This window comes from Vulpes vulpes, chromosome 5, assembly GCF_048418805.1.
Source record: "Vulpes vulpes isolate BD-2025 chromosome 5, VulVul3, whole genome shotgun sequence".
NCBI classification, from domain to species: domain Eukaryota; kingdom Metazoa; phylum Chordata; class Mammalia; order Carnivora; family Canidae; genus Vulpes; species Vulpes vulpes.
The window spans coordinates 112,863,750-112,876,170 of record NC_132784.1 but is presented as its reverse complement, the minus strand read 5'-3'; the positions used below and the strand labels follow the sequence as shown (position 1 = coordinate 112,876,170).

At 45.0% G+C, this 12,421-nt stretch overlaps 1 protein-coding gene across 8 annotated transcripts in view; it reads left to right on the top strand.

The window, feature by feature from the left end:
• Positions 1–12,288, top strand: part of LY9 (lymphocyte antigen 9) — a 30,602-nt gene extending 18,314 nt beyond the window's left edge. For 5 of the 8 annotated variants that reach the window (XM_025986354.2, XM_072759645.1, XM_072759648.1 and 2 more), the window contains 6 exons: positions 159–428; positions 2,115–2,219; positions 3,146–3,208; positions 7,004–7,278; positions 7,650–7,721; positions 11,575–12,288. In XM_025986354.2, coding sequence (XP_025842139.2) covers positions 159–428; positions 2,115–2,219; positions 3,146–3,208; positions 7,004–7,278; positions 7,650–7,721; positions 11,575–11,643 — 854 coding nt within the window. In that variant the 3' untranslated portion in view covers positions 11,644–12,288. The remainder of the gene's footprint in view (positions 1–158; positions 429–2,114; positions 2,220–3,145; positions 3,209–7,003; positions 7,279–7,649; positions 7,722–11,574) is intronic. The other 3 variants (XM_072759647.1, XM_072759649.1, XM_072759646.1) reach the window with 2 other exon arrangements.
• Positions 12,289–12,421: the final 133 nt, after the last annotated feature.

Genomic DNA, 12,421 nt, shown 5'->3' with positions numbered 1-12,421 from the left:
GTGCACTCAGAATGTCTGTGGCTTCTGGAGGCACTTTCCCAGCCTTAAGGCAGTGCCAGCTCACAACTTCATGAGAATATTCTAAATGAGTGAAGATGTGGTGACTGCCCAGCGGGCAGGCCTGACTCTGCATTAGGTCTGTCTTTCTCCTTACACAGGGAGGTTGAAGAAGCCAAAGATTACCTGGAGCCTTGAGCTTGCTGAGAATGACATCTGCAGGGTCAGTCTGACATGTTCAGTGGAGGACAGTGGACACAACGTGACATACAGATGGACTCCCCTACCAAAAGGAACTATCGAGTCCCAAAGAGGACCTCACCTCAATGTCTTTTGGACAAATGGTGAAAATCATCCCAACTTCACGTGTATCGCCAGCAACCCTGTCAGCAGCAGCTCCCAGCAGTTTCTTTCCGGCAACATCTGTCCAGGTCACCCTTTACCTCTGCTCAGCCAGACCTCAGGGCCTTGGATGCTTGGATCCAAGTATTTGCATTCTGAGCGGCTTTTTAGGAATACAGTGAGGGAGTATGGGCGAGGGTACTTTTTTTTTTTTTTTTTTTTTTTTTTGGCTAGGGTACTTTAGAGCAGCACATTCCAATAGAAATAGAATAAGAATCACACATGTAATATATATTTTCTAACAGCCACAGTCGGTAAAGCGAAAAGAAACAAGTAAAACTAACTTTAATAAATGTATTCTACTTAACCCACCAAATCCAAAATATCACCATTTTAGATTGTATTCAATACAATTATACTTGAAATAATTTATATTTCATGTTCTACTAAGTTTTTCAAATCCAGCATGTCTTTTACACCAATAGCTCATCCCAATTCAGATGGAAAGTACTTGATCTGTATTCAGATTTCATAAAAGTTACAGTTGAAAAGGTACATTTTACATATCCAAGTTGTTCCAAAGCTACTTATCGATTTTTCAAGCAGAAATTGAATAGCCATATTTCAATTTCGATTTTTTAAAAATTAAATTAAATAAGCAATTTAATTCTCCACTCATACCAGCCACATTCCAAGGGCTCATACCACGGCCTGTGGCTACTATTCTTGGACAGTACAGTGTCAGAGGTTAGTGGAGATGAGTTGATAGAAATTGATAGGTGAAGGGCACCCAGGTGGCTCAGTTGGTTAAGCTTCTGCCTTTGGCTCAGGTCATGATCCCGGGGTCCTGGGACTGAGTCCTGCATCAGGCTCCCTCCTCGGCAAGGAGCCTGCTTCTCCCTCTCCTGCCTGCTGATCCCTCTGCTTGTGTTCTCTCTCTCTCTCTCTCTCTCTCTCTCAAATAAACAAATAAAATCTTTATTTTAAAAAAAAAAAGAAAAGAAATTGATAGGTGAAGGAATGCAGACCACAAAGTAACACAGACTGTGAGTGGAAACTTCTAGTTTCTTTCTAAGGAAGTCCTAGTGGCTCTTACTAGATGCCAGGCACTATTCTAGGTCATTTTAGCCCAATTAACTTCACCATAATCCTACGTAGCAGATACTGTTACTATTCTCCATTACATAAAGACTGAGACTCAGAAAGGGTAAGGGATGTGCCCAAGGTCGCACAGCAAAAGTATGATTAGAACCCTGAGTTCTAAAAAAAAAAAAAAAAAGAACCCTGAGTTCTGTGCTCTCTCTGCTCTAGAAGGAAGTAGAAAAAAAAGAAGGCTTGCCTAGGCTGTGACAATGCTAGATCAGGCTGGAGGATGGATTTAGAGCCCTGTTAAGTGGAAATCTTGGCTCTATTTTGAGCCTAGAGCTACAGTGTAACCGTTTAGAGAGAGAAGCAGTGGAGTGTGATGGAGAAGGATGTGTCAGGACAGGCAGCCTGCATTCAAATCCTGTTCAGATATTTAAAACTCTGTGACGCTGGGTAAGGCATAGATCTCTCTACCTAGGAACAGTGTCTGCCTTAAATACTGTTATAGCTTCTATCCCAGAACAATGCCTGCTCGATAAATAGTGGTAGAATGAATGAATGAAAAGGAATATTTTCTGCAATAGCACGAGATTTTTACGAGCCAGGTAGGATGGCCATAATGCTTGGTCCATTGTTCCAATCTCCTTGTTATTATTTATATTAATACATCCTTCATTTCCTCTTCAAAGGGCCTAAGAGAAGCATGAAGTTTTACATTGTGATCTTCACGGTGATGGCTGTCATCGTTCTGTGCCTTGTGACCATCTGGTGCATTTGGAAGCGAAAAAGACCTTGTGGGTTTCTGAGATCATGGACACCTGCCAGCATTAGACCATATTCCTACGACCTTTGAAGGCTTGTCTGCCCTGTCACGATCCCCTCCTACCCCTTCTTTCCCAAAACCTCATTTCTTCTCAGAGTGATGAGGGGAGGGCCGTTAGTTGGGACTCTAAATTTAGGTACAAATCATTGAAACCCAACTCAAACTACTTTCTTTTTTTTTTTTTTTTCATTTTTTTTTCAAACTACTTTTAAAAGGTGCCAGAGGTGTGATTTATTATTTTGGAACTCACATAATCAATCCGTGAGGAAGACAGGGAAGGAGCTGGCCTTAAAAACAAAGGTTACCAGAGACTCAAAAATCACCAGAGCTCTCCATCTCTCACCCTTACTTTCCGCTTTGAGCTGAGGGGCAGGGGTGGGGGTGGCGTGTGCCACAACACAGCCATTGGTAGCTGCAGACTCCCACCTACTAACAGGTAAGCCACCAGGAAGAGAAAAAGATGCATCCCTCCAACTGCAACTCAAAAGATTTCTGATTGGCACAGTCTTGGGTCATGTGACCATTGATTGGCCCAATCACTGTCTAACCCAAAAGGGTTAGCTATTATGATTGGCAGCTCCCTCAGAATTTCATATCTCAGTGGAATTGGAATAGTTCCCAGGAAGTAGATATTGGTAAGGCCGCATGGGATCCCTGAACAATCGCTGCAAGCCAGCAAACCAATCTGATGGGTGGCTACCACGGGGGTGCAGACAGCCAACAGGAGGCTCCTCAGCTGAAGATGACCTTAGGATTCTGGTCACCCTTTCCTGTGCGCACCTACTCACTCCAGGGTTCACCTCCTCCCTAAAGCCTTTTCCTTGGCTTTGTCCGTTTGACACTCAGAATCCTCTGCCTCTCTCCTCACAGCCCTATTGATAAACCTTCTCTTCTTAGGTTTGTCAGGTTCAGCCCCAACCTCCTGCCCCAGCCAAGCTGAAACCCCAGTGGAGGAACCAGGTAAAATCACAGTGACACAGGCTGTGGGGTCTCTGGGCCAGATGGAAGCTCCAAAGCTGGCTATTTGTTCAGTGTGGTCTACCAACCAGCAACACGAGCATCCCCCAGGAGCTTGTTAGAAATGCAAATCGTGGGCACCTCCCCACATAATGAGCTCTAGTCTGCATCTCAAGGTAAATCACATGCCTGTTAAAGTTTGATTATCAATGTGGTTTGGAGAAGGAATGTGGTTTGGGGAAAGAAACCACAACCAGAATGAACCCTGGAAAGATGGTAACCAGAGCCAGGGGAGGCAGCTGTCCTCTCGGGTCTCTAGGGTTCCCCCAGTACTGATCATGATCCCTTGAATGTGGCCTCTGATGAAGATGGAGATAGTTGTCTTACTCTGAGAAGGGAGAAATAAAGGCCAGATAGAAAAATCTGTGGCAGGAGCAAAACTAAAACCTAATTAGAATTAAAACCCATGAGACTCTCTAGGACGTCTTTTACCCAAGAACATCACTGAGGGAGTGATTTTCCAGTTTTTTTTTTTTTTTTAAGGTTTTGCTTATTTATTCAGAGAGACACAGAGAGAGAGGCAGAGACACAGGCAGAGGGAGAAGAAGGCTGGCTGTAGGGAGCCTGATGTGGGACTCGATCCCGGGACCCCGGGGTCATGACCTTTGCTGAAGGCAGACACTCAACCCCTGAGCCACCAGGGTGCCCTGATTTTCCAATTTGTGAAAAATCTAAGGAATGCTTTCTTCAAACAAAATACTGTGCAACACCCCAATAGCACAAAGTGTATAGAAGTGGAGCTGTCTTGATGGGTGTTGGAGTGGTGAGCGGAGCTGCCTGCATCTTAACTGCCTCCCCTTCCCATCACTCAGTGTCCTCAGTTGCCACCCTGAACTCTAAGCTCTGAAGTTCTAAGGAATCCCCAAACTCCACCCATTCGGACAAACTCTGCTTTAAAAACACCCATGTAACCTCTCACGGAGGAGATACCCCAAGGAGATGGAACAGGAGGAGGGCCTGGGTGGGAGGCCAGCAGCTCAACTAATCCAACAGTGTAGGCTTTTCCGATGGGAAAGTGTAGCCAGGAGAAAGGAACCAAAAAGTGAGAATGAGGCTAAGTGGGGAGCTTCCCACCAGCTCCCTCCTCACAGCTGGCAGGGCAGACCCTGGCCTCCCCCAGCCCACGCTCTTGCTCCTTGGTGCCCTGGGCACAGAAGGAGGGGTAAAGAAGTGCTGAGACACCACTGTCACCCCTGCTCTTCCTCCCTCCCGGTGCCTTTCCTCAGCTCCCAAGGTCTGCCTCTTTAACCTCCCTACCATCTCTCCCTAGTCTCCTCTTCTCTATTTATTTTTTCTAAGATTTTATTTATTTATTCATGAAAAACAGAGAGGCAGAGACACAGGCAGAGGGAGAAGCAGGCTCCCTGCAGGGAGCCCCACATGGGACTCAATCCCCGGACTCCAGGGATCTGACCTGAGCCAAAGGCGATGCTGACCCGCTGAGCCACCCAGGCATCCCATAGTCTCCTCTTCTCTAGATCTTCTTTCACTACCAAGGTTCATTGTGTCACAAAATTTTTGTTTATTGAATAGTTTTTTTTTTTAATTGAAAAGTCATATATTCACATGGTATACAATTAAGTCTCCTTTCAGGGCAGCCCGGGTGGCTCAGCGGTTTAGTGCCGCCTTCAGTCCAGGGCCTGATCCCGGGGTCCTGGGATCGAGTCCCCCGTTGGGCTCCCTGCATGGAGCCTGCTTCTCCCTCTGCCTCTCTCTCTCTCTCTCTCTCTCTCTGTGTGTGTGTGTGTGTGTGTTTCTCATGAATAAATAAGTAAGATCTTTTTTAAAAAATGTGTTTCTAAATCCTTTTGGGGTCTTTAATGCATTGATAGGCATTAGATATATTTGTGAATGTGTAATGTGTGTGTGTAATGTGTGTGTGTAGGTGACGTTCTTTTAATTACACATATGGGAGCGATCTATAGCATTTTTCTGAACCTTGCTTTTTTACCTTAACAGAATATCCTAGTAATATTAATATATGTAAGACTGGCTCCCATTTATTCCAGCCTACAGATGTGCCTTAATTTATTTAACCAGTCCTCATTACCAGACACTCTCATTCCTTGTTACTTCTTCCCTAAAATAGTATAATAGTTTCTAACCAGCCATTCCTTCTCCAGAGTTTCTCTTTTCTATCCCTTCTGCCCATCACTTTGCAAAGCTCAACTCTGACTGCTCTAAAACCACCAATAGCTCCTGTGGACTTTGTCTGTTACTCAAAAAGCAATAAAACCTAAGGGCCGGGTGTATGTGTTCTGAGATCAGACAGTCTTGTGTTCGAACCCTGATTCTGCTCATTAGTGATCTTGGGCAATTCAGTCTCGACGCATCAGTTTCCCTACCTTGCAAAATAAGTGCACCCACTTCTTAGGGTTGCTGTGAGTACTGAGTGGGTCAGTGACAACAGTGTGCACTCAATAGGTGGTAATTACTGTTATATTATCACTCAGGATTTAGTCAGACCACCCTTTACCTACTTTTTTCCTACACAAAGCCCGTAGGGAGCTATTAGGAGGAATAGTTAAGAACATCAGGGGAGAAAAATCAGGGCAAAGTTTCCCAAGCATTCAAATCCTGACCCTACCACTTACTCAGGCAAATATTTAAACCTGATGTGCTACAGTTTCCTCGTCTGCAAAAAATATAGTTTTTGTTTTACAGGATTTCATCCAGATTGAAAAAGCTTATTAATGAAAAGTGTTTAGAATGGTGGCTGACACATAGTAGGCACTTGGTAAATGTGAGCCATTATTTCTACACTCAGAAATAGAGTGTAGGCAGGTAGACATGCACCTAGTGTGCCAACCAGTTGTTCAAAACCGACACTCATTTCTGATTGTCCTACACCCAGTCCATTGCAGTTGTTAAATATTTTGAATGCCATCTTTTCCCAAAAGAGAGGGTTTCACACCTGCCCTTAATCGTGGTGCTTCTTCAACCAAGAATAATCCGTCCCTCATCAAAATCTTGCCCCTCCATCAAGGCGCATCTCAATCCCACCACCTTCATCAGTTCTTCTCTGCTTCCTAACCAGAGCCCGTGTCCTCACATTTTCCTCACTCTTTTCATGTCACCCTTACCAGAGCTGGGCTTGCATTCATTGATTTATGTATGGATCTGACCCCCAGCAGGACAGCATCCTCCTTCAAGAGCAGGTCTAATGACATTTGTGCTTTCCCAGAGTACACATCACAGCACTTAGGATGGCTTATCCAACAGAGCCGGTTGGGCTCACAGAGAGTTGCTGGGTTCATCCCGTGCCATACCCCATGCATGTTTACCAAGTGAAAATGAGTGAATGCTTCAAAGGAGGAAGGGGGGGGCACCTGGGTGGCTCAGGGGTTGAGCATCTGCCTTTGGCTCAGGTTGTGATCCCGGGGTTCTGGGATCGAGTCCCATACCTGGCTCCCCACAGGGAGCCTGCTTCTCCCTCGGCCTGTGTCTCTGCCTCTCTCTCTCTCTCTCTCTCTCTCTCTCTCTCTCTGTCTCTCATGAATAAATAAATAAAATCTTAAAAAAAAAAAAAAGGAGGAAAGAGTGGAATAGAATCCCCTGTGGGGAGACAGAACAACCTCTCCTCCAGTTCCTTAGGCTTCACCTGGGGTAGAAGTCAGTGCAGCTTGGATCCTTGCACAAAACAAGAAAGAGGTGGGGGCTGCCACACTTTTTACCCAGCCTGCACAATGTGTTTGAAACTCACCACTGGCCGCACATTGTGCAATATGCTCTCCCAAGGGTATCAGGAGTTGGACACGCTCCCTCAGCCTGCCAAGCAACAGACTAAGTCCACCTCCGACAGCAGTGAAACAAGTGAGGAGGACCAGGAAAGGACTGACACACTCAAGGCTGGAAGACTCCAAAAGTATGTCTTGGTCAACCAGGAGGACACTGAATTTGACTCAGCATCTGAGGGGCAAGCAGAGTATGATCTCGTCACTCCAGAATGCATAGTGCCTGCGCCTGTGGCCCAAAACAGCACGGTGTATACGCAAGTATTCCTCAACTCTCGGGTGAGCTTTTTTGATTAGTATACGTTCCCTCCGCCTCCTCCACTTCTAGAACCATCCAATATCCTGGATGACTAGTCCCTCCAGACTGGGGGCCAGGACCAGCAGCACATGGGCAGATAACTGTGGCTCTATCCATGTTTACCAAACTTTGGGGTCCCTTGAAGTGAAGGAGCTCGTCCTCAGCTCCAAATCTTGGGCCATTAATAAGGGAGGTGTTCAGCAAACAGAAGCACTGTCCCCATTGCACTAACCACCATCATCTGTCTAAGACCTGAACCTGGTACAGTGTCCCCTTTCCTTAAGGGCTGAAGGGTAAATTCTGGAAATCTCTCATAGGTGATTATGGGTAGTCTGATGTTGGTCTGTTACAGGGAAAGACCTCAGTTCCTCAGCAGAAAGAGAATTCAGCCACAATCTACAGCTCTATACAGACACCTCAAAAGGTGAGAACAATTTTCTCTGTATCCCAAGGCTCCTAAAACAAGGAATTATTGTGCAGACCATTTTAATTGAAAGTCCTAGGGCAACCCGGGTGGCTCAGGGGTTTGGGGCCGCCTTCAGCCCAGGGCGTGATCCTGGAGACCTGGGGTCAAGTCCCACGTTGGGCTCCCTGCATGGAGCCTGCTTCTCCCTCTGCCTGTGTCTCTGCCTCTCTCTCTCTCTCTCTCTCTCTCTCTCGCTCTCTGTCTCTCATGAATACATAAATAAAATCTTTAAAAAAAAAAATTGAAAGTCCTAGATCCCCATGGCAAAGTAACTAAGTTCTATCCAGTATGCACCCCCTTGACATACTCCATGGTCAACAGAGATGCTTTTTTTTTTAAAGATTTTATTTATGTATTCATGAGAGACACACAGAGAGAGGCAGAGACACATGCAGAGGGAGAAGCAGGCCCTCTGCGGGGACCCCTATAAAGAACTCAATCCTGAGACCCCCGGGTCACACTCTGAGCCAAAGGCAGATGCTCAACTGCTGAGCCACGCAGGCGTCCCAACAGAGATGCTTAAAGAAATATTTCTGATTCACATCCGTTTGGCCAAAGGCTGAACATTTCTAATTAATTTAATAATGTTTTATATTGGTTATTCTTGACACTGACCAGAATGAGAAGCTGTAAATACAAATGCTGTATGATTTATGCGTATTTCTAAATCTACTTCTAAACCTAATCTTAATCCACCAAAATGGTAATTTCCCAAAACAATTAGAAATTAGCCAATAGTCCAATGTCAAGATTTTTTTGAAAATGTGCTATTAACTACAACACATTGGTTTTATTTTGGTGTTAAAAGATCCCTTAATGGTAGAATTTACTATTAAATAATAAAAATAACTTTTACATCACGTTCATAAAACATTAACAAACATATTCTCTTGGGATCCTTAGGACACCTCTATAAATGTGTTGTCACCCACATTTTCCAGCCAAAGAAGCTGAAATTCGCAGAAGCTAATTTTGCCAAAGGTCACATAGATAGTAGTTGGGCTTTCGGTATTAAAAACCACAAGGAGGGGGATCCCTGGGTGGCGCAGCTGTTTGGTGCCTGCCTTTGGCCCAAGGCGCGATCCTGGAGACCCGGGATCAAGTCCCACATCGGGCTCCCGGTGCATGGAGCCTGCTTCTCCCTCCGCCTGTGTCTCTGCCTCTCTCTCTCTTTCTGTATGTGACTATCATAAATAAATAAATAAATAAATAGATAGATAGATAGATAGATAGATAGATAGATAGATAAAATAAAAATAAAAACCACAAGGAGGGCACCTGGGTGGTTCAGTGGTTGAGCATCTGCCTTGGGCCCAGGGTGTGATCTCGGGGTCCTGGGATCGAGTCCCACTTCGGGCTCCCCGCATGGAGCCTGCTTCTCCCTCTGCCTGTGTCTCTGCCTCTCTCTGTGTGTCTCTCATGAATAAATAAATAAAATCTTCAATAAATAAATAAAAATAAATACCACAAAGACTTTTAAAACAATCCTAAATAATCTTTTTTTTTTAAGATTTTATTTATTTATTCATGAGAGACAGAGAGAGAGAGAGGCAGAGACAGCAGGCAGAGGGAGAAGCAGACTCCATGCAGGGACCCCAATGAAGGACTCGATCCCAGACCCAGGATCTTGCCCTGAGCTGAAGGCAGATGCTCAACCGCTGAGCTACCCAGGCATCCCCAATCCTGAATAATCTTAAATAATTAACCTTGATCTGAATCTAGCTGCCTGTTCTGCTTTCACTTCCCTGAAAACATTGGGCTCATACATACTTTTATTTTCAAATCTCCCCCAGAATCCCCTCCTTGTTTTTCCTCCTTGTTTTAAGGTGTTAAAACAAGATTTTTTTAAAAATATTTATTTACTTATTTTAGAGGTGGAGAGGGACAGAGCAAGAGGGCGAATCTCAAGCAGACACCCTTCTGAGTGTGGAGCTGGACATGGCTCGATCTCATGACCCTAAGATCCTAAAGTGAGCCAAAATCAAAAGTCAGATGCCTAACTGACTGAGCCACCCCGGCGCCCCCAAACAAGATTTTAAAAAAGAAAACCTCTCGAAGTTGTTCATTTCTACTGCTTCCCTGTGACTAATGAATCAATTAGTAGATATTTATTGAACACCTTTTGTTTGCCCAGAACAAGGCTGAGTGCTTTGGGGATTCAGATATATGTTTAAGGCACCTTCCTCAACCTCGAAGGCCTGTTACCTTATCTGGCTTTCAGTGGAGGAAAAGTGGAACCAATTCAATCACCTGGGAGGGAAATAAAAACACATACTACATACTACTTGTTAGGTGTGCCGTTCCCAAAGGTTTCCCAGACATTGGAAGTAGGGGGACAGTGCACACTGCACTGAGGTAGACAGGAAAGGCTTCATGAAAAAAATTAATTTGGATTGGACCGTAAAAGATGGATAGAATTTGCTCCGGAAATGTTTGTACAGATATGCAGCTCAGCTCAACCATCATCTACCTCATGTCCTGTCCTGTGGAATGTGGCCTCTGCGTAGCCTGTAAGGTACTTCACCTGTGGCCTTGACAACACATCTACGCTTTTCACTATATTCCCAAAGCTGTTTTCTACTCTGACCTGACTCTGTATTTGGGCCAATACTGATCAATCGTAGAGTCACAGACATCCGTCCCACTCTGAGTTTCAGAATGGCCTTGAGTCACCTCTGGTCTGGTTAGTCCTGCACGGCTCCCACCCCACCCCAGGAACTCCAGATCCCTGCAACCACCCTCACTCACAGTCTAGGTGGAAATCAGTGCATTTCCCAGCCAAAGGTCTTGACAGTATGTATCCCTTGCCTTCAGAATTTTCAGAACCACGAATCCTGATTCTGGATCCCTTAAGGCCATCATTGCCCACTTGCTCAGGAAATCCGCACACCCACTTTAGCTATTATTTTCTGACACACGACACCTCAAAGGTTTATGCTATTCCCAAGCTACTACTGACACTATGTCTCCTCTCCTCCCTGCGTCAGCTCACATCTCAGCTGCTCCTCAGGGCCTTCCCTGAACAGCGAGTCCTCGGGACCCTGGGAACACGAGGGCCTAAGGGTCTGGGCCTGGATGCGTCACTTGGATACATAACTTCTACCACCTGAAATATCTTTATATAGATGTTTGTCGCGACGTCTGGGTGGCCCAGTCTGTTAAGCCTCTGCCTTTGGCTCAGGTTATGATTCTGGAGTCCTGGGATCGAGCCCCACATTCAGCCCCCAGCTCGATGGGGAGCCTGGTTTCCCCTCTGCCTTTCCCCCTGCTTGTGCTCTTGCTCTTTCAAATAAATAAATATAATATATTTTTATTTATATATATTTATGATCTATATGTAATATAAAAGGCCTTGAGAGCAAGGCCTTTTATTGTCAGTTTTGTAGTCCCTTGACTTGCTATACTAAACCGCCCTCTATCTTCCTTACAGAGAGCCTAGCCAACCTCCCATTAGGAGATTCTCCACTGGGATGCTCAGGTGGCTCAACGGTTGAGCGTCTGCCTTTGGCTCAGGGCCTGATCCCGGATTCCCGGGATCGAGTCCCGCATCGGGCTCCCTGCGTGGAGCCTGCCTCTCTTTCTGTGTCTCTCATGAATAAATAAAATCTTTATTAAAAAAAAAAAAAAAAAGGAGATTCTCCGTAAATGCCTGCCATCAGCTTGATGGATTGTCCCACCCCTAGACCAGTCCGTATGACCTGACTCCTACAGCATGGACCAGTCTTAACCCAGCCTGACCTTCCACTCTCACCAAACACTAGAGCATCCCAGCCTTTATTAACCATATTCTTATGTGTCTCTTGGCTCACAGGTGGTGCCACCACCACAACAGAATGATCCTGAATCTCCTGAAATCCCTACCTATGAAAATTTCACCTGAAAAGAAAAGCAACTGCTGCTTCTACCCCTGTAGCTGGAGAGGCTGCTGGACAGTATGGGGCCTGGAGTTCCTAGAGACAGAAACACTTCAGAATTGCCTTCAGTGTCTCTACGATGCCCGGATCTGACCCACCCCCTTCCTGCTACCCCTATGACTTCCTGAGCCCATTAATAAATCAGACACAGGTTCCTTCTTGGAGTCCCCAGCCTTCAAGACGTCCCCGCTCCATCTGTCTCCTGGAGTGCTCATACAGTTTCCCAATTCAGATACACACCACCTCAGAGCTCTGCCAAGACTGGTCCAGTGTTGTTGCAAGGATCCTAGACCTTCACACCATCTTCTAAACATCTGCTAAAACGAATTGAACAGATATTCTCACTCACGGACACAAAGATCTATGTAAAATCATGTCCACTGCAATACCTTTTAAAATAAGAGGACAGAAATAACCTAACAGTCCATTTAGTAGGAATCCGGCTAAATGCATGATAGTGTACCCATGGTACAGCAAGCCCTGCTGCTTTTGTAAAGAAAGGAAAGACGAGTACCTGCTAATATGGAATGAGCTCTAAGAATGGAAAGAACAAACTCCAGAGCAGTGTGTATCACATGCTACCAGTTGAATAAAGGAGAAATGTGAATATATATATATATATATATATATATACACATATATATATTTACATATATATACATATATATATTTATATAGTTATACAAAATTTCCAAAAGGAAATACAAAATATGTATTAGTGGCTGCCTCCAGGGACTGTACTGG